The sequence below is a fragment of the Mobula birostris genome, chromosome 1 (assembly GCF_030028105.1).
Source record: "Mobula birostris isolate sMobBir1 chromosome 1, sMobBir1.hap1, whole genome shotgun sequence".
NCBI classification, from domain to species: domain Eukaryota; kingdom Metazoa; phylum Chordata; class Chondrichthyes; order Myliobatiformes; family Myliobatidae; genus Mobula; species Mobula birostris.
In genome coordinates, this window is record NC_092370.1 from 151714982 (window position 1) to 151737463 (window position 22482).

Here is a 22482-nt window from a genome sequence, read left to right on the forward strand (position 1 = left end):
AGTGGGCATGCAGGTACAGCAGGCGGTGAAAAAGGCGAATGGTATGCTGGCATTCATAGCAAGAGGATTCAAGTACAGGAGCAGGGAGGTACTACTGCAGTTGTACAAGGCCTTGGTGAGACCACACCTGGAGTATTGTGTGCAGTTTTGGTCCCCTAATCTGAGGAAAGACATTCTTGCCATAGAGGGGGTACAAAGAAGGTTCACCAGATTGACTCCTGGGATGGCAGGACTTTCATATGATGAAAGACTGGATCGACTAGGCTTATACTCTCTGAAATTTAGAAGATTGAGGGGGGATCTGATTGAAACATATAAAATTCTAAAGGGATTGGACAGGCTAGATGCAGGAAGATTATTCCAGATGTTGGGGAAGTCCAGAACAAGGGGTCACAGTTTGAGGATAAAGGGGAAGCCTTTTCGGACCGAGATGAGGAAAAACTTCTTCACACAGAGAATGGTGAATCTGTGGAATTCTCTGCCACAGGAAACAGTTAAGGCCAGTTCATTGGCTATATTTAAGAGGGAATTAGATATGGCCCTTGTGGCTAAAGGGATCAGGGGGTATGGAGGGAAGGCAGGTATAGGGTTCTGAGTTGGATGATCAGCCATGGTCGTACTGAATGGTGGTGCAGGTTCGAAGGGCCGAATGGCCTACTCCTGCACCTATTTTCTGTGTTTCTAATTCTGTTCAATAATCAGGTTATATTTAAAACCTCTGTTGATTTGGGAGAGAGGAAGAGATGTTGAAGGAAACAATGCAGTCTAATGGAGGATGTCTCCTCCCTGTGGCTTCCTCTGGCTGATGACAATAGGTTTTGAGTGAGCTATGTACTTAGATAGACAAGTCATTAAAATTATGACTGTATATTTTCAGGTGATCCATATTCTGCACCTTGGCAAATTAACATTGCCGGTTTTTAAAAAACGTATATATAAAATATATTGCACAAGACTTTTGTGCAGTCCTGTAGTAATTTTATGTATTGCTCTGCACTGCTGCCATGAAAAAAATAAGCAAATTTCATGACATATGTGAGTGATGATAAACCAGATTATGATATGAGTCTCTATGGTGGATTGAGAATAGGAAGGGGTCAGGGAGAGGGGAATCATGGTTGGGAAAAGGGGAGGGGAGAGGGAGCAGGAAGTACCAGAAAGACATTCTGTAATGATCAATAAACCAATTCCTTGGAATCAAATGACTTTACCTTGACTCTCAGGGCTGGGTCGGTTTGTACCTGCGTCGCCCCAAACCTTGACAGTCCTTCTCTGCCATTTTCCTACAGTGCTTCACCCTCGCCATTCCCAACATTCTTTGCTCCACGTTGACAAAAACAGTACTGTGCAAAAGTCTTAGGCACCCTAGCTAAATTATATGTACTGAAGACTTTTGCACAGTACTGTATCTCAATCCCTTGTGATAAAACAAGCCTAACTGCATCTTGTGAGATGTCAGTGATGTTACACTGGCAAATCACTAGGTTATTTCTCAAGCTGTCTGTGTGTTATATACATATATATTTCTATCTGCCTGTGTGGGCGAAGGAAAACATCAAACGTCACACACAGAGTAGCTAAATTGCAGGTTATTAAATTGGGCTTCCTGTGAAATGGTGCCTCTTCCAGAGCCTCGTAGATTGAGGGCAGAAAGTGTTTAAAAATTTCTACTAATAAAAAGCAGCAGCAGCAGCAGAACCAAAGGAGAATCGCCCTTAGCGAATGGCTGAATCACATGAATGTACAAACTGGGAGTGGGATAAGGCCACTCTACCCCTGCATTTCTGACAACCACAGGAAGCCTTCACTCTCGTGTATTAAACATCTTTTTACTTCTGCTTGAAAAATATTTATAAATCGTCTTGTGGCCAACTCAAGGAAGATAATTACAAATATTCACAACTCTCAGAGGTAACGTTGCCTTGCCCCTAGTTCTGAATTCTCCCACCAGAGAATCATATCCACCCTGTCAGGACCAATCAAGTTATCTCTCACTCATCAAAACTACAGTGATGCAAGTCAGCTATTAATCTTCTGATTAATCTTCGAACTATTTCCAAATCATTAACAACCTTCCTTAAGTAAGAAAACTAGTACAGCCTGATGTGGTCTTAACAATGTCCTGCAGAAATGAAGCATAATCTCGCTCCTTCCACATTCATTTTGCCTGTCAATAACATTATTAACTGAGCTGGCAGAAGATAGAGGAGGGTACAATTCTAACATTTAAAATATTGGGATAGGATCATAGGTAAGAAAGGTTTAGAGAGACATGATCCAAACACAAGCAAATGGGATCAGCTTAGCTCGGTAACTTGGTTGCTCTGAATAAATTGAATGGAAAGGCTTGTTTCCATTGCTGTACAGCTGTAAAGGTCTATGCCTTTTTTTTTAAATGTTTCCTCTCAAAATGGACAATTTCATATGTTCCTACTTTATGTTCACTTTGCTAAATCTATACCTATGCACTATCCATGTCCCTTACGTCTTCTGTAAAACTTGACTAACTAGCTATCCCCGTGCAACCTGCAAATGTAGCAACCATATCCATTTGCGTAAAATGTAGAAGTAGGAATTCTCAGCGCTGATTCCTGTCACACAATACTTGTTGCATCCTGCCAACTAGTCGTGAATTGCAGAGTGCAGGTACAAGTAGGGAAAATGTGACAAAATGTAGTCAGGCTACATTTAAAGTATTGTCTGCACAGCATTAGTCCCCATTGGGTGGGGCACAGAGGAGGGTGGCACAGTAGCACAGTGGTTAACACAATACTTTACAGTGCCAGCAATCCGGGGTCAATTCCCACTGCTATCTGTAAGCAGTTTGTACCTTCTCCCTTCTCCCAAAGGAGGGTTTTCTTTGGGAGCTCCAGTTTCCTCCTACATTCCAAAGATGCACAGATTAGTAGATTAGTTGGTCATTGTAAAACTGTCCCGTGATTAGGCAAGGGGGTTGCTAGGCAGCATGGCTTGAAGGGCCTATTCCACACTGTATCTCAAAAAAAAAACAATCAATTAATTAATTTACTAGACCTGGTAAGGACATGTTCTCTTCAGAAAGATTAGAAAAGTAAGAGGCAATTTGACTGAAGTGCTGTATCCTGAGACATTTTGTCAAAATAGATACAGAAAGGACATTATCTTTCTGGTCAAATCTTGAACTAGGTGTCAGTTTGGAAAATAGAAAGTTTCAGTCTCTTTGGGTAGAGATGAGATAGAAACTTCTTCGTCCAGATGGTTACACAATTTTGGAATTGCAAGAGGACTGTGCAGACATAGTCTTTAAGTAGTTTTAAGATCAATTAATAGGTATTGTGTGAATCAAAAGTTTGTGCAGGGACAAAAGGCCATAATAAAAGATTGGCCATGATCTTATTCATTGGTGTAGTAAGGCTGAATATGACCTACCCTTTTTCTATTTATATTTCTTTTATTCATAAAGCATCCATCATTGCACTCCATCTACTATCATCTCACCACAGGCACCCCATTAGAGACTGAGGCATTCACCAAAGATTTTATGATGTGGTGTGGGATTTCTACCACTTAAAAGGATGAGGATGCGAGTTGTGTACCATCAGTACAGGGTAAAAGTCCTGTAGCACCCTTCCTGATAGCATTACCACTGAGCCTCCAACATGAGCATTGAAATAGTTTATGGCAGCATCTCGTCAGAGTTTGGGTGCATGATAAACACTGCCTTGCCAGTAACAACCTAGTTGGATGAGAGAAAGAGAAGTGTATTTTAATGCAGTCAGTTGTCCTGGCATTGACTGAATTGACTCAAGAGATGGTGGAAGCCAATTCAATTAAAAAAACTTTAAAGCAGAATTGGACATACGCTTGAAAAGGTATTGTGCAAAGCTACTGACTAATGCAACAGTTTTGACCATTGGCACAGTGGACTCTTCTGCTTTGTTTCCTTGAAGTTCTCTCAAAATTTAAGATCAGCTTAATTTCTTGTAAAATAGTTTCAATCACTTTTCCCCTTCAGAGAGCCCTGGTTTCTTCACTCTTGCGAACTTTTCATTCCATGTATTCTCTAAGACCAACGTACTGTATTATCCCGTCTTGCTGTTCACGTGCTACATAGCAGTGGGTGAGTACTTTAATCACCTTTTCTAAACAAGTGCTGCAGTATTGTCATGTATTCTACATGATGAGCAATATTTCTCAAATTCCTTCCCTTGTCTGGATTATGCCAAATGCTTTGTATGATTCTCAGCTCCTCCTTCCAAGCATCCAGATTCCCAACTATAGTATGTGTAATCCTGGGATTTATCATAAGGACTTGCATCTAAATTAAACAATCCACTCTAATTCAGTGACTGGACACATAACAAACCAAATCTAACCAATTATTCAAGTAACTCACAGAGGTTTGAAGGCTGAAGAACTGGAGGTGACTGAGGTAGAGTACACAGGGGGACTTGAACACAAAAGAGAATTTTTAAATTGTATGATTAAAGATTTTTGAGACAGCGTTTTCCTTTGGACCATTCAAAAATGGTTGGTGGTTGGCATCCGTCTGTCTCAAAGGACAATGTGTGATGATCATCATCACTACAAGCCTGGGTGGAAGGTATGGAGATCCTGAGATGCCCAGTCGTCAAGATCCCCTGCTCAGCCTCACCAGTGTAGCCCAAAGGGAAGCTTATGAAGCAATACGTTTGGCACCAGCTTGACTGCATGAGCTGCCAGAAGGATGTTCAAAGACATCCAACTGCCTTAGGGGCTCCACTCCAGATTTGCTGTTTGGGTTTACTCCCGTAGCCTTCCCGAGGCTGCCCACAAGGCAGTGCGGCTATTTACCCACAGTTGGGGATCTGGTTCACGAGCACCAGCGTATGTCCACACACTGGTGGGCCTGCGTGATATGTGTGCAGGGACCAGACCTCCTCCCCTTCCAAAAGGAGCTCAGTTTCCATGTGTCGCCAGTGAGGAGGCACGACATGAGGCTTGCTGTTGGAGAGGCTACGTACCGGCAGGGAGAGACTTACACATTCAGCTCTCCTTTTCGCAAGACTACTAGCCAGTGGTGGAAGCTGAAAGTGAGAGCGACAAGCACCACCCACTACACTACCACACTAGACATAGCACACAGCCATTTTGACACCATTCAAAAATAGTGGTTATAATATTCAAATATATAATTAAAGTTGCAATTAGTTTATCCATTTCAGATCTTAAGATTTGAATTGCGAAACCAAATATAAGCTTACAAGAAATTTTCATAAATTTGATTGAATTTTTATTTTCATCACATTTTTATTTATTTATTTAGTGATGAAGTGTGGAGTAGGCCCTTCTGGCCCTTCGAGCCACATTGCTCCAGCAACCCCGAAAAACCTGATTAACTGTAACCTAATCACAGAACAATTTACGTTGACCAATTAACCCACCCACCCGGTATGCCGTGGAACTGCGGCAGGAAACTGGAGGACACGGATCACACCTACATGTTCCATGGGGAGAACATACAGAGACTTCGTACAGACTGGCACTAGATGGAATTGAACTCTGAACTCTGGGATGCCCCGAGCTGTAATAGCATTGTGATAACCACTAAGTTACTGTGGCACCTATAATTGTATGATATAAAGCATTAAAAAACTGTGACCAATCATAACAAGTCACAAGTCTTAATATTCAGTTGTAGCAATGTTGTAACCCAGTTTATTCTTGATTTAAAGAATGAAATTAAGCACAGGGGCAAGAGAGACTGCAGATGCTGGAAATCTGGATCAACACACACATAGGAATTCACTGGAGGAATTCAGCAGCTCAAGTTGCATCTATAGAGGAAAATGAACAATTGATATTTTGGGCCAAGACACTTTATCATGATCCCTAAATATCAACTTTCATTTCCCTCCATAGACGTCACCTGACCTGCTGAGTTCCTCTAGCATTTTGTGTGTATTTATCAAAATTAACCTATAGTTGTACATATGTCTTCACTGGTGTCCATCATTTGCTTCTTGTAACAGTTATATCATGATGGTTTCAATCCTGGAATCTTAAGGGAATCAGATAGGGAATTTTTCAAATGCATGGATCCTGGTACCTCAGAATGGTGCAACAAAAGACAAAAGGTAGCAAGCACTACAAAATTGTAGAGATATAGCAATTTAAAATCAACATAACATAATTAGTACTATTGTTAAAAAAAAGGGGGAACCAGCATAATTCGGGCCCATTAAACGTTTTTTAAAAATTTACAGAAACAGACATTGAATCAAGAGTTACAGTAAAGGAAGATGATGTTGATCATTCCAGAAACCTAATATTGAACTAGGACCATGGACTTAGCAGAAGTAACTTACACAAAATAACAAAGAAAATAATCACACCAAGAAGTAACAAAATCCCATGTTGGAAGTGAAATAGGTGTATAGGAACATTGCAGCTACCATGACTATAATTATTCTGTTTCCATAGATGGTAAATTTTTCAGGTCCAAAAGAGACATTTTAAGATCTTGAGGGAAGCTGGACTGGGAAAATGCTGAGAGGATGTTTCTTTAGTGGGAGATAAACAAGGAAAGCAACATGAAATGAATGGTCTATAATTAAATATGGAGTGACCTTAAACTCTAAAGGTATTTGTTAGTCAGGATAGGTTTGTAAAGGGATATTTGATTAACTTGAACATGAGAAAATCTGCAGATGCTGGAAATTCAAGCAACACACACAAAAGTGCTGGTGAAGGCAGCAGGCCAAGCAGCATCTATAGGAAGATGTACAATTGACGCTTTGGGCCGAGACCCTTCGTCAGGACTAACTGAAAGAAGAGATAGTAAGAGATTTGAAAGGGGGAGGGGGAGATCCAAAATGATAGGAGAAGACAGGAGGGAGAGGGAAGAAGCTAAGATCACCCTCCCCCATCAGTTTCCATCTACCCACCACCCCATACGTATTCTCGTGGGTTTCTTCTCCCCGGATCACCTCCACAGCCAAGAAGGGGGAGCCCCCTTCTCCAACTCTGTATCCCTTTTGCCAATCAACTTTCCAGCTCTTAGCTTCTTCCCTCCCCCTCCTGTCTTCTCTTATCATTTCAGATCTCCCTCTCCCCCTCCCACTTTCAAATCTCTTACTATCTCTTCTTTCAGTTAGTCCTGACGAAGGGTTACGGCCTGAAACGTCGACTGTACTTCTTCCTATAGATGCTGCCTGGCCTGCTGCGTTCCACTAACATTTTGTGTGTGTTGTTTGATTAACTTGAAATGTGATTGAAGTGCTTGACAGAATGATTATGGATGTTATATATACCCCAAGGATCCAGGGGCAGGGCCAGGGGTCCAAACTATTCACTGCATTTATGAGGAACTTAAGTACATAACAATATATTTCCAAGTTTTCCAAAGATGAAAAAGGGTGTAATTGCAAATAGTGTTAATTAGAGCAGAAAATAGAAAAAGATAATTAAACAGAAAATAAGGAAAATTGTTATGACAAACTGTCTTCAACGTCAGCAAGTGTGATATCATGTATTTTAAACTGAAATCATACTTTATTCATAAATTCTGGAAGTATGAAGTGTGAGAACCTTAAGGCAGAATGTGAATTTCACTGGCAGATTCAGAAAATCAAAAAAAGTTAATTAGATCTAGGCTAAGTGTTGATGGGAAATGATTGGTGAAGAGAGAAGAAATTTTGTTTGGGGAATCTGGGATACAGGAAAAAAAATTACAGACTTTTAGTACTTAACACTTCCACATATGGCGTCGTGGAAGTACGTAACTCATTTTAATAACAGCCAGTTAATGCCAGGTCAGCTGTTAAATTTAAATCTAATAAACTTATTTTAACCAGAGGTGGAACCATATTCATAGAGGTTAGATCACAGATCAAGCATGATCTGGGTCTTGGGGTTAATTAGCTTAATAATAGCTTATGATATTTCTTGCAAAAATTCTGTTTGCAGAGGTGATGCTATGGTTTGAAAGGGAATAAATACTTTCCAGCCCTTCCACTATACTTTGTAATGCAGTTGATGTAAAACTTCCAGCACTCACTCTTGCCATCCTGCAGGGCCCTGGTTCATCGGTGAGATAGTTGATGGCTACTTTGGAGCTTGCTTTGTCTTTGGTATCGTAGTTGACGGTCACTTCTTGGAGGGAAGTCTGACTTTTTTCATTGGAATCCTTCAGGTAAATGGACAACTTCTTGAACATTGTAAACAAGGCCACTCACTACATTTAAATGCTAAAATAACATTTATAGTTGTGTATAATAACATTCTGAGTATGGATCGTGGTTTTGGTAGAGTAAAAGAGGAAATGTTTTCCTCTAGCTGGATGATGGGTAACTGAAAAAGTAATTGGCAAAAGAAACAAAGCTGATTAAACATAGAGCTGTTTAGGTACTTCCATTCCCCTGTCTGGTCTGTTACATTGTAGGTTGCAGCTTTCAGCTGCTCATCCAGGTATTTGTTTTAAATGTGATGAGGTGATGGTGAGTTCAGGAAGGAAGTCCTTTTCAATTCCTCTCTAATGCATCTAACAATTCACCATTGTAGTTACTTGCACCTTTTCCAAGGGAAATGCATCCTTGTTCACCCTCTCAGAAGTTACACACCTCATAAATTTCTCCTCAGTTTGCTTAATTCCAAAAAATAATAATTCTGCCCTGATATGTTCTCAGTACAGTAATTCTCCAGGCCATTGCCATTCTTGTAAATTTCCCTTGCATCTTCTCCTGGGGTGCCACGAGGAAATTTTTAGAATGAATTTTTAAAACACTAAGCCAAAGAATATGATTTCAAATTTGACTTTTACAATCAGAGAAAATTGATTTAGCTTAAAATACCTGAAAATGGCTGAAAGTAGCATATAAAAAGTGGGTATTAGTTTTACCTGCACGTGCCCATCGTCTGAAAGAGAAAAATGCCATGAAACTCTTTGATTATTATAAGAATTATTACTGTTCATTAATGCTCTTTAAGGATGGAAACCTGCCCCTGACTTGGTCTGGCCTGTACATCGTGTCACAGTGTTTACTAGCAGGACAACTAGTTTACCACCACTTTCTGACATCTGCACCCATTGGTATCACATCCCGCCAGAGACAGCTAGATACCGTTGGGGACAGATAGCCTCCAAGCTAAAATAAAATGCTGTCACAGAGCATTAACCATAAGACATGGGAGTAGATTAGGCCATTTTGGCCCATCAAGTCTGCTCCACCATTCAATCATGGCTGATCCTTCCCCCCAACCCCCTCAGCCCCGCTCCCAGCCTTCTCCCTGTAATCTTTGATGCTGAGTCCAATGAAGAATTTATCAAGCTCTGCCTTAAATATACCCAACAACTTGTCCTCAGCTGCCTGTGCTAACAGCTTCCACAAATTTACTACCCTCTGGCTAAAGACATGTCTCTGCATCTGTCTTTTAAATGAACGCCACTCTATCCTGAAGCTAAGCCTCTTGTCCTAGACTCCCCCACCATGGGAAACATCCTGTCCACTGTCTAGGTCTTTCCCTCATCCTCATGAGGAGCCCAAAACTGTTCACAATACTCAAGGTGAGGCCTCACCTGTGCCTTATAAAGCCTCAGCAACACATCCCTGCTCTTGTATACTAGACCTCTTGAAAGGAATGCTAGTATTGAATTTGCCTTCCTCACCACTGACTCTACCTGCAAGTTAACCCTTAGGGTGTTCTGCAAAAGGACTCCCAAGTCCCTTTGCATCCCAGCTCTTTGGATTTTCTCCTAATTTAGAAAATAGTCTGCACATTTATTTCTACCAGCAAAGTGCATGACCGTGCATTTTCCAACATTGTATTTCATTTGCCACTTTGTTGCCCATTCTGCTAATCTAAATCCTTCTGCAGCCTACCTGTTCCCTGACCACTGCCTGCCCCTCCACCAATCTTTGTATTATCTGTAAACTTGGCAACAAAGCCATCTATTCCATCATCTAAATCATTGATATACAGCATAAAAAGAAGTGACCCACACCGACCCCTGTAGAACAGCACTAGTCACTTGCAGTCAACCAGAAAAGGATCCTTTTATTCCCACTCACTGCCTCCTACCCATCAGCCAATGCTCTAGCCATGCCAGTAACTTTCCTGTAATACCATGGGTCCTTAACTTAGTAAGCAGCACCTTGTCAAAGGCCTTCTGAAAGTCCAAATATACAACATACACCGCATCCCCTTTATCTATCCTACTTGTAATCTCCTCAAAGAACTCCCAACAGGTTCGTCAGGCAAGAGTTTCCCCTTGGGAAACCATGCTGACTTTATCCTATCTTGTGCTGTGTCACCAAGTACTCCATAACCTCATTCTTAACAATTGACTCCAACTTCTTCCCAACCACTGAGATCAGGCTAACTGGTCTATAATTTCCTTTCTGCTGCTTTCCTCCTTTCTTAAAGAGTGGATTGACATCTGCAATTTTCCAGTCCTCTGACACCATGCCAGAGTCCAATGATTTTTGAAAGATCATTACTAATGCCTCCACAATCTCTACCACTACCTCTTTCAGAACCCTAGGGTGCAGTTCTTTGGATCCAGGTGATTTGCATATCCTTAGGTCTTTCAGATTTTTGAGCACTTTCTCCCTTTTAATAGTAACTGCACTCTCTTCTCTTCCCTCACACCCTTCAACATCTGGCACATTGCTAGTGTCTTCCACAGTGAAGAGTGATGTAAAATTAGTTCATCTCCTATCTCCTTGTCCCTGCTGTTTCTCTGGCCTAATTTTCTAGTGGTCCTACATCCACTCGTAACTCTCTTCTTTATTTTTTACATACTTGAAAAAGCTTTTACCATCCACTTTGTTGTTTGCTAGCTTGCTTTCATATTTCAACTTTTTCCTCCTAATGATTCTTTTACTTGCTCTCTGTAGGGTTTTAAAAGCTTCCCAATCCTCTGTCTTCCTACTAATTTTTGTTTTTACATTAGCTTTGACTCCCTCGTCAGCCATGGTTGTACTATTTTGCTATTTGATTATTTCTTTGTTTTGGGAATACATCAATTCTCCACCTTCTTCATTTTTCCTAGAAACTCACGCCTTTGCTGCTCTGCTGTCATCCCTGCCAGCATCTCTTTCCAATTTACTTTGGCCAACTCCTTCCTTATACCATTGTAATTTCCTTTACTCCATTGAAATACTGCTACATCAGACTTTACTTTCTCCCTATCAAATTTTAAGCTGAACTCAATCATATTATGATCACTGTCTCCTAAGGGTTCTTTTACCTTAAGCTCCCTAGTCACCCCTGATTCATTACATAACACCCAATGCAATATAGCTGATCCCCTAGTAGACTCAACAACAAACTGCTCTTAAAAAGCCATCTCGTTAGCATTCAACAAACTCACCCTCTTGAGATCCATTTCCAACCTGATTTTCTCAATCGACCTGCATGTTGAAATCTCCCATGACTATATAACATTGCCCTTTTGACATGCTTTTTCTATTTGGTGTTGTTAACTGTACAACTAAAATGAGATTGAAAAAACAAAAATAAAATGAGATTGTGGTAGTCAGGAGGCATTCAAAGAGGACTAGTAGCATTCTGGGGTCAATTTCACATTATTCCCACTGATAGAGCACAACGCAAACAGGCCTTTTGGCCCATCTAATCCATGCTGAACTATTAGTCTACCTATTCCCATTAGCCTGCAACTGGACGATAGACTTCTGAGTCTCCCACTGAAATGTCAACAGACCTTTCCCTTTGTAATGCAGTGTTAATTTGTTTTTCTTTTTACCAGCTGATATTTTTTAACATTCCGCTGATCTGCTACCTGTGCTGGTGCCTGCTTCTTCGCTGCCGAGGGGCCTTCTTCCGGTCCCACATCAAATACACTGGATGGATCCGTTCTGTCTCCATGCACATCATCATGATGGGACTTCTTGGATGGCAAGTCTATGCCTGCTACTTCCTGCAGAAAACCTATGGAACGGTTGCCTTTTTCCTTTCTCCAGTGAGGACATGGTCAGTGATTTTGGCTCTGGTACTTGTATGCAAGGCCTGGAATCTCAATAACTCTGCCATCAGAACGTTTAAAGCTGAAATGAAGAATTGCCCCTACTCTTGATGGCTTTTGGGAGGACAGCAAGAGTTTAATACTCACCCATCAAACTTCATAACACCCCATCGTATCTTTTCGAAAGCAACATAAACATTGAATTCACGTGGGTGACTGAAAAGTATTGCAAAGTTACTGCTCCTTTAGCCATTTTTGTCAAAATGCAAACACGGTTTAATTCAGGAATCATTCTGCAAACTGGTTAAAATGGAAATGATACTCATAAGACTGTTGGAAATCAGCTAATTTTTTTTGTTACAGGGCCCTTACTAGGTGGAAGACAAAGTGTTTGCTTCCTTTCTACAGGCATTCATTCACACTAGAGCTGGTTGTGAATTCAATAAGGTAGCTGCTGCCAGCCTTGATCTCAACATCAGTTTTCAAGAACAGCCAGTGACATAAAATGCATGTGGTCATGTGAAGAGTATTGAACAAAATTTTTAACATTTTACAAAATAATTGTGCATTACTCTGTAATTCATCTGAATAATTTAAGAAATGCAGCTTCACTGTAGAAGAGAAGAATATTTTGGATGCTGGGAATCTGAAATAACATGAAATAGAATTGCACAGTAAGCAAGACAGCATCAACTTGAGATACTTAGCCTATTTTTCTCTGACTGAGCAAGTGCTGTCCTGCCAGATGTGACCTTTTTAGGTGAGATATTAACCCAAGACTGTGCCAGCTTTCTCCAATAGACAAAAAGTGCATCAAGGAGTAAGGGAATTTGACAAAGTGTCCTGGTCAATATTTATGCCCAAACTTTAAAAGTAACTAATTGGTAGTAATGTAATTAGTGACCAGGAGATCCTGCGTTTCATAAATCAGCTGTCTCATTTTCTGCACTATATCAATAAGTATTCTTGAAAGCTACTTCAGTGGCTGAGATCCAGAGTAATACTGTACAAGTCTCCACAAATACTATTTTACTTACTGTGTTTGCAGACTACTGTATTTTTGATTGTAAATTGTTTGGGTTGTTATTGAGGCTGTACCTAAACTGTGATTGCCAGATGAACTGCAAATTTTCAGTGTTAAACCCCTGCCGCCACTTTTTTTGCCCCACACCATTAGTGGTGATTATTGCACATGTCCTGTTCTTGCTGTTCCAGCAGCAAGTGGAGAAAAGGATGCTGGTAGGGGTACACCCAGGTCAGGGCAACAGTCAGTAAAATTTGGATTTCTGGCTGGGATTTCATGGAATTCAAACTCTAGATTCTGGAAATAAAATAAAGCCATAAAATACCGGAAACTCTCAGTAGGCAGGGCTGCATCTTTTGGAAGAGGGAGCTAACATATCAGGTTAAAACCCCTTTCCAGTTCTGGGAAGGAGAGAAAAGAACTGAGGGGGTGTGGGGTGGGGGGAAAGTAATGTTTATGATATGGTAAAACCTGGGTGACCATGTGGATAAACTAAACAAGGTTCTCTGGTCGGAGTAAATGGGAGTAGAGTGCGAATGGAGAAGTAGAATGTGGTAGAACACAACAGATGCGGATCAAACATCTGCCTGATCTACCTTCACTTCCAGAGGGGGATAAAGCAAGCTGAGCAATATCCCAGGTGGATGACTGATACAGACTGAGCAAGCAGGTTACTTGAAGTTGGAGAATTCAATATTGAGTCTAGAGGGCTTCCCCGACAGAAGATTGGGGAGTGGGGAATGAAAAGTAGTCAAGATAGCAGTGAGAGTCAGTAAGCTTGTGAATAAAGTTAGTAGCTAGCCTATCATCTGAGATGGAAATACAATTGAAGTCAGAAGTTTACATACACCTTGGCCAAATATATTTAAACTCAGTTTTTCACAATGCCTGACATTTAATCCTAGCAAAAGTTCCCTGTCTTAGGTCAGTTAGGATCACTATTTTAAGAATGTGAAATGTGAGAATAATAGTAGAGGGAATGATTTATTTCAGCTTTTATTTCTTTCATCACATTCCCAGTGGGTTAGAAGTTTACATACACTTTGTTAGTATTTGGTAGCATTGCCTTTAAATTGTTTAACTTGGGTCAAATGCTTTGGGTAGCCTTCCACAAGCTTCTCACAAGAACTGGTGTAACTGAGTCAGGTTTGTAGGCCTCCTTGCTCACACACGCTTTTTCAGTTCTGTCCACAAATTTTCTGTCAGATTGAGGTCAGGGTTTTGTGATGGCCACTCCAATACCTTGACTTTGTTGTGCTTAAGCAATTTTACCACAACTTTGGAGGTATACTTGGGGTCATTGTCCATTTGGAAGACCCATTTGCAACCAAGCTTTAACTTCCTGGCTGATGTCTTGAGATGTTGCTTCAATATATCCACATAATTTTCCTTCCTCAGGATGCCATCTATTTTGTGAAGTGCACCAGTCCCACCTGCAGCAAAGCACCCCCACAACATGATGCTGCCACCCCCATGCTTCACGGATGGGATGGTGTTCTTCGGCTTGCAAGCCTCGCCCTTTTTCCTCCAAACATAACGATAGTCATTATGGCCAAACAGTTCAATTTTTGTTTCATCAGACCAGAGGACATTTCTCCAAAAAGTAAGATCTTTGTCCCCATGTGCACTTGCAAACTGTAGTCTGGCTTTTTTATGGCACTTTTGGAGCAGTGGCTTCTTCCTTGCTGAGCAGCCTTTCAGGTTACGTCGACATAGGACTCGTTTTACTGTGGATATAGATACTTGTCCACCTGTTTCCTCCAGCATCTTCACAAGGTCCTTTGCTGTTGTTCTGGGATTGATTTGCACTTTTCACGCCAAAGTACGTTCATCTCTAGGAGACAAAATGCATCTCCTTCCTGAGCAGTATGACGACTGCGTGGTCCCATGGTATGTATACTTGCGTACTATTGTTTGTACAGATGAACGTGGTACCTTCAGGCGTTTGGAAATTGCTCCCAAGGATGAACCAGACTTGTGGAGGTCCACAATTTTTTTTCTGAAGTCTTGGCTGATTTCTTTTGATTTTGTTTGTAAACTTCTGACCCACTGGAATTGTGGTATAGTCAATTAAAACTGAAATAATCTGTCTGTAAACAATTGTTGGAAAAATTACTCATGTCATACACGAAGTAGATGTCCTCAACATCTTGCCAAAACTATAGTTTGCTAATATGAAATCTGTGGTGTGGTTAAACAATGAGTTTCAACCTAAGTGTATGTAAACTTCTGACTTCAACTGTAGATGCAGAAAAGGACAGGAAGAATCAGATACTGACTGGGTGAAATTTGGCAGCAGAAGTAATAATATAGAGTTAGACCTTCTCCCTGTATCCCTTCATGCCCTGACCAATCAAGAATCTATCAAACTCTGCCTTAAATATACATACAGACTTGGCCCCCACAGCTGCCTGCGACAAAGAATTCCACAGATCCACCACCCTCTGGCTAAAGAAATTCTTCCTCATCTCTGCTATTCCGAGGCTGTGTTCTCTGGTCTTGGACTCTCCCACCATAGGAAACATCCTCTCCACATCCACTCCGTAGGCCTTTCACCATTTGATAGGTTTAAATAAGGTCACCCCTCTTGTATTCTAGTGAACTCTAGTAGAGTTCTGCATTTGTAAAGAAAGCAGAACTGATAGAGTGGAATTTGGTTACGGCTGAAATTGTTCCGTGTACATACTGATCACAACCCAAGAAGGTGCAGAGCACGTGTGCGCTGACACATGGCATTGTGTGCAGATCTGAATATGTGAACAGTGTGTTGAAAAATATTAAATAGGGTGAACATAACCTGTATGGCTCTGAATTGTGAAAAGTGGAATTTCAGACTCTGGTTTCTGTCTTTGTCAGACATCTACCTGTGAAATTGTTTTCTTAAAAAAAAGAAAAGAACTCCATAATATATTCAGTGGGAGTAGAGGACACACAGTTTGATTGTATTTTTTGATGTTCTCACTAGCTGACTGCTCCCATTCACCCAATCAACAGGTAACTTTGTTTAAAGCTTATCCCATGGTCAACACCCATTTTACTCTATCAGAATCATTCCCTGTTCCCACTGTTCCTGCAGCTTAACAACTTCCTTTTCTCTCCTTCCCAATTCTGATTAGCTTTGTTTCTCTTCTTACAAAAGTACCCTGATCTGCTGAGTATTCAGCTTTTTTGTTTTGATTTGAGGTTGCACAGATGTGGCCTGCTCCACTGGTGGGATATGCTTCCAGAGCAATTCCCAGTCCGCCAACTCTGAGACAAACCGGCTGAAAGAGAACAGCTGGTCCTCAACAGGAGCTACAACACTACTTTGATCTGCATTTTGTTCAAAAATTGAATGTGCCCAACCTTTTGTGCCCAAAATGATTGCTAATAAAAAGTAAATTTCACTTGTCTGCAATGTTGCTGCTTTGGTTGCCTCAGCCACAGTGTGTTTCAAACTCATCTGAAATTTAGGTAGGGAATTATTATAATGTTTAATTAAAAAAACAAACTGTTTACGAACGCTATTTAGCCAAGCATCAAACCTCCCACAGAAAGAGAGACTGTTAACATTTCAGGTCCAAGAACCACATTGAAACTAATAGTTTTAATTTCACTTGGTCAGTTAGTCTGTCTTAAGAAATGTCTTTAGTTACAATTTTAGGAAGCAATAAACGGTTATTTCTTCAGCGATTTGAACGGGGCATGACTACGCAAGCACATGGAGGTCAGCCAGTGAGAACAGCAAGAAGAGTTTAAAAAGAGGGCAGCCTTATACAGTGGGTGTCAGAATAGAGGGAGTCAGAGTAGGAAGGCTTTGGCTCAATGGGGCTTCGGTGATAAAGGGTTGAGGCGAGGTAGGTTTCTTGTGTGGAATACAGACAGAAAGTATGTGTGTGAGGCCAGTTTTCTGTGATCGGTGTCAGATATGGGAGGTCTGGGAGACTGCTAGCCTCCTGGACAGCCACATCTGCACCAGGTGCATCAAGCTGCAGCTCCTTAGGGACTGCGTTAGGGAACTAGAGATGCAGCTCAATGACCTTCATCTGGTCAGGGTAAGTGAGGAGGTGATAGAGAGGAGCTATAGGCAGGTAGTCACTCCAGGGCCACAGGAGACAGAGAAGTGGGTAACAGTCAGGAGAGGGAAGAGCAGGAGGTGGATGCTAGAGAGTACCCCAGTGGCTGTCCCCCTTAACAGTAAGTAGTCCTGTTTGAGTGCTGTTGCGGGGGTTGATCTACCTGGGGGAAACAACAGTGGTCGCGCTTCTGGCACGAAGTGTGGCCCTGTGGCTCAGAAGGGTAGGGAAAAGAAGAGGATGGCAGCAGTGATAGGGGACTCTATAGTTAGGGGGTCAGACAGGCGACTCTGTGGATGCAGGACAGAAACGCGGATGGTAGTTTGCCTCCCAGGTGCCAGGGTCTGGGATGTTTCTGATCGCATCCACGATATCCTGAAGTGGGAAGAAGAACTGCCAGAGGTCATGGTACATATTGGTACCAACGACATAGGAAAAGGGAGGAGGTCCTGAAAACAGACTGCAGGGAGTTAGAAAGGAAGTTGAGAAGTAGGACCACAAAGATAGTAATCTCGGGATTACTGCCTGTGCCACGCAACTGTGAGTATAGGAATAGAATCAGGTGGAGGATGAATGTGTGGCTGAGGGATTGGAGCAGGGGGCAGGGATTCAGATTTCTGGATCATTGGGACCTCTTTTGGGGCAGGTGTGACCTGTACAAAAAGGACGGGTTGCACTTGAATCCGAAGGGGACCAATATCCTGGCGGGGAGGTTTGCTAAGGCTGTTGGGGAGAGTTTAAACTAGAATTGCTGGAGGGTGGGAACCAAACTGAAGTGATGGAGGAAGGGCAGTTGGTTCACAAATAGAGTAAAGCTTGGAGACAGTGCGAGAGGGAGGATAGGCAGGTGATAGAGAAGGGACACGCTCAGACCGATGGTTTGAGATGTGACTGTTTTAACGCAAGGAGTATTATGAACAAAGTGGATGACCTTACAGCGTGGATCAGTACTTGGAGCTATGATGTTGTGGCCATTACAGACTTGGATGGCGCAGGGACAGGAATGGCTACTTCAAGTGCCAGGCTTTAGATGTTTTAGAAAGGACAGGGAGGGAGGCAAAAGAGGTTGGGCGTGGCACTGCTGATCAGAGATAGTGTCACGGTTGCAGAAAAGGAGGAAGTCATGGAGGGGTTGTCTACGGAGTCTCAGTGGGTGGAAGTTAGGAATAGGAAGGGGTCAATAACTCTACTGGGTGTTTTTTTTTTCTATAGGCCGCCCAATAGTAACAGGGATATCAAAGAGCAGATAGGGAAACAGATCCTGGAAAGGTGTAATAATAACGGAGTTGTGGGAGATTTTGATTTCCCAAATATCGATTAGCATCTCCTTAGAGCAAGGGGTTTAGATGGGGTGGGGTTTGTTAGGTGTGTTCAGGAAGGTTTCTTGACACAATATGTAGATAAGCCTCCAAGAGGAGAGACTGTACTTGATTTGGTATTGGCAAATGAACCTGCTCAGGTGTCAGATCTCTCAGAGGGAGAGCATTTTGGAGATAGTGATCATAATTCTATCTCCTCTACAATAGCATTGGAGAGAGATGGGAACAGACAAGTTAGAAAAGCATTTAATTGGAATAAGGGGAATTATGAGGCTATCGGGCAGGAACTTGGAAGCTTAAATGGGAAACAGATGTTCTCAGGGAAAGGTATGGAAGAAATGTAGCAAATGTTCAGGGGATATTTGTATGGAGTTCTGCATAGGTACGTTCTCTGGGTGAAAAAGTTTTTCCTCAACTCTGTTCTAAATGGCCTTCCCCTTATTCTTAAACTGTGGCCTCTGGTTCGGGACTCACCCATCAGCAGGAACATGCTTCCTGCCTCCAGCGTGTCCAATCCCTTGATAATCTTATATGTTTCAATCAAATCCCCTCTCATCCTTCTAAATTCCAGTGGATACAAGCCCAGTCACTCCAATCTTTCAACATATGACAGTCCTGCCATCACAGGAATTAACCTTGTGAACCTACGCTGCACTCCCTCAATAGCAAGAACATCCTTCCTCAAACTTGGGGACCAAAACTGCACACAATACTCCAGGTGTGGTCTTACAAGGGCCCTGTACAGCTGCAGAAGGACCTCTTTGCTCCTATACTCAACTCCCCTTGTTATGAAGGCCAGCATGCCATTAACTTTCTTCTCTGCCTGCTGTACTTGCATGCTTGCTTTCAATGACTGATGTACAAGAACACCTAGATCTCGTTGTGCTTCCCCTTTTCCTAACTTGACTCCACTTAGATAATAATCTGCCTTCCTGTTCTTACCACCAAAGTGGATAACCTCATATTTATCCACATTAAACTGCATCTGCCATGCATCCGCCCACTCACCCAGCCTGTCCAAGTCACCCTGCATTCTCATAACATCCTCCTCACGTTTCACACTGCCACCCAGCTTTGTGTCATCTGCAAATTTGCTAATGTTACTTTTAATCCATTTATCTAAATCATTAATGTATATTGTAAACAGCTGCAGTCCCAGAACTGAACCCTGCAGTACCCCACCGGTCACCACCTGCCATTCCGAAAGGGACCCATTAATTGCTACTCTTTGTTTCCTGTCTGCCAGCCAATTTTCAATCTATGTCAGTACTCTGCCTCCAATACCATGTGCCCTAATTTTGCCTACTAATCTCCTAGGTGGAACTTTATTAAAGGCTTTCTGAAAGTCCGGGTACACTACATCCACTAGCTCTCCCTTGTCCATTTTCATAGTTACATCCTCAAAAAATTCCAGATTAGTCAAGCATGATTTCCCCTTCGTAAATCCATTCTGACTCGGACCTATCCTGTTACTGCTATCCAAATATGTCGTAATTTCATCTTTTATAATTGACTCCAACATCTTTCCCCACCACTGACGTCAGGCTAACCGGTCTATAATTCCCTGTTTTCTCTCTCCCTTTTTTGAAAAGTGGGACAACATTAGCCACCCTCCAATCCACAGGAACTGATCCTGAATCTATAGAACATTGGAAAATGATTACCAATGCATCCACGATTTCTAAAGCCACCTCCTTATGTACCCTGGGATGCAGACCATCAGGTCCCGGGGACTTATCAGCCTTCATTTCTGGCCTAATATAAATTTCCTTCAGTTCATCCATTACCCTAGGTCCTTTGGCCACTATTATATCTGGGAGATTGTTTGTGTCTTCTCTAGTGAAGACAGATCCAAAGTACCTGTTCAACTCATCTGCCACTTCCTTGTTCCCCATAATAAATTCACCTGTTTCTGTCTTCATGGGCCCAATTTTGGTCTTAACTATTTTTTTCCTTTTCACATACCTAAAGAAGCTTTTACTATCTTCCTTTATATTCTTGGCTAGTTTACCTTCATACCTCATTTTTTCTCCACGTATTGCCTTTTTAGTTACCTTCTGTTGCTCTTTAAAAGTTTTCCAATCCTCCGGCTTCCCACTTGTCTTTGCTATGTTATACTACTTCTCTTTTATTTTTATACTGTCCTTTACTTCCCTTGTCAGCCATGGCCTCCCTTTATTCCCCTTAGGATCTTTCGTCCTCTTTGAAATTAACTGATCCTGCACCTTCTGCATTATTCCCAGAAATACCTGCCATTGTTGTTCCACTGTCATCCCTGCTAAGGTATTGTTCCATTGAACTTTAGCCAGCTACTCCCTCATAGCTCCATAGTTCCCTTTGTTCAGCTATAATACTGACACTTCTGATTTTCCCTTCTCCATCTCAAATTGTAGATTAAAACTTATCATATTATGGTCACTACCTCCTAATGGCTCCTTTATCTTGAGGTCCCTGATCAAATCCGGTTCATTGCACAACACTAAATCTAGAATTGCCTTCTCTCTGGTAGGCTCCAGTACAAGCTGTTCTAAGAATCCATCTCGGAGAGACTCCACAAACTCCCTTTCTTGGGGTCCAGTACCAACCTGATTCTTCCAATCTACCTGCATGTTGAAATCCCTCATAACAACTGTTGCATTACCTTTGCTACATGCCAATTTTAACTCTTGACTCAACTTACACCCTACATCCAGACTACTGTTTGGGGGCCTGTAGATAACTCCCATTAGGGTCTTTCTACCCTTATAATTTCTCAGTAGTCTGGATGTGGAGGGATGGGTTAGTAAGTGGAGGGATGAGGAAGTGGAGGGATGGGTTAGTAAGTTTGCTGATGACACAAAGGTTGGGGACATTGTGGATAATGTAGAGGGCTATCAGAGGATACAGTGGGACATTGATAGGATGCAAAACTGGACTGAGAAGTGGCAAATGGAGTTCAGCATTAATGGTAAGACTCTTGGCAGTTTGGAGGATCAGAGGGATCTTGGGGTCTGAGTCCATAGGACACTCAAAGCTGCTACGCAGGTTGAGAAAGCATATGGTGTATTGACCTTCATCAGCCATGGGATTGAGATTAAGAGCCGGGAGGTAATGTTGCAGATATATAGGATGCTGGTCAGATCCCACTTGGACCACTGTGCTCAATTCTGGTTGCCTCACTACAGGAAGTTTGTGGAAACCATAGGAAGGGTGCAGAGATTTACAAAGATGTTGCCTGGATTGGGGAGCATGTCTTATGAGAATAGGTTGAGTGAACTCGGCTTTTTCTCCTTGGAGCGACGGAGTATGAGATGTGACCTGATAGAGGTGTACAAGATAATGAGAGGCATTGATCATGTGGATAGTCAGAGGCTTTTTTCCCAGGGCTGAAATGGCTAGCACGAGAGCGCGTACTTTTAAGATGCGTGGAAGTAGGTACAGAGGAGATGTCAGAGTTATGTTTTTTTATGCAGAGAGTGGTGAGTGCGTGGAATGGGCTGCCGGTGGCAGTGGTGGAGGTGGAAACGATAGGATCTTTTAAGAAACTCCTGGATGGGTACATGGAGCTTAGAAAAATAGAGGGCTATGGGTAAGCCTAGGTAGTTCTAAGGTAAGGACATGTTTGGCACAGCTTTGTGGGCCGAAGGGCCTGTATTGTGCTGTAAGTTTTTTATGTTTCTAAACAAGAAATTTTGCAGGTTGGAAATTTTGAGCAACACACACACACACACACACACACACACACACACACACACACACACACACACACACTTTGAATTGAATTGACTTCATTACTTACACCTTTCATATACATGAGGAGTTAAAATCTTTACGTCTCTGTTCAAATGTGCAATTATAGTGAATTATAAATATTATGTACAACAGGATAGTCAATATAACATAAACATACAGTTGTGTCAGCAAGAGTTAATCAGTCTGATGGCCTGGTGGAAGAAGTTGTCTCGGCATCTGTTAGTCCTGGTTTTTATGCTACAGTACCGTTTCCCAGATGGAAGCAGCTGGAACAGTTTGTGGTTGGGAGTGATTCAGGTCCTTAATGATCCTTTGGGCCCTTTTTACACACCTGTCTTTGTAAACATCCTGGATAGTGGGAAGTTCACATCTACAGATGCGCTAGGCTCTCCACATCACTCTCTGCAG

At 41.9% G+C, this 22482-nt stretch overlaps 1 protein-coding gene across 3 annotated transcripts in view; it reads left to right on the forward strand.

The window, feature by feature from the left end:
* tmem62 (transmembrane protein 62) overlaps positions 1–16340 on the forward strand; it is a 103109-nt gene extending 86769 nt beyond the window's left edge. For 2 of the 3 annotated variants that reach the window (XM_072264073.1, XM_072264090.1), the window contains 3 exons: positions 3995–4099; positions 8034–8152; positions 11729–16340. In XM_072264073.1, coding sequence (XP_072120174.1) covers positions 3995–4099; positions 8034–8152; positions 11729–12055 — 551 coding nt within the window. In that variant the 3' untranslated portion in view covers positions 12056–16340. The remainder of the gene's footprint in view (positions 1–3994; positions 4100–8033; positions 8153–11728) is intronic. The other variant, XM_072264082.1, reaches the window with a different exon arrangement.
* Positions 16341–22482: the final 6142 nt, after the last annotated feature.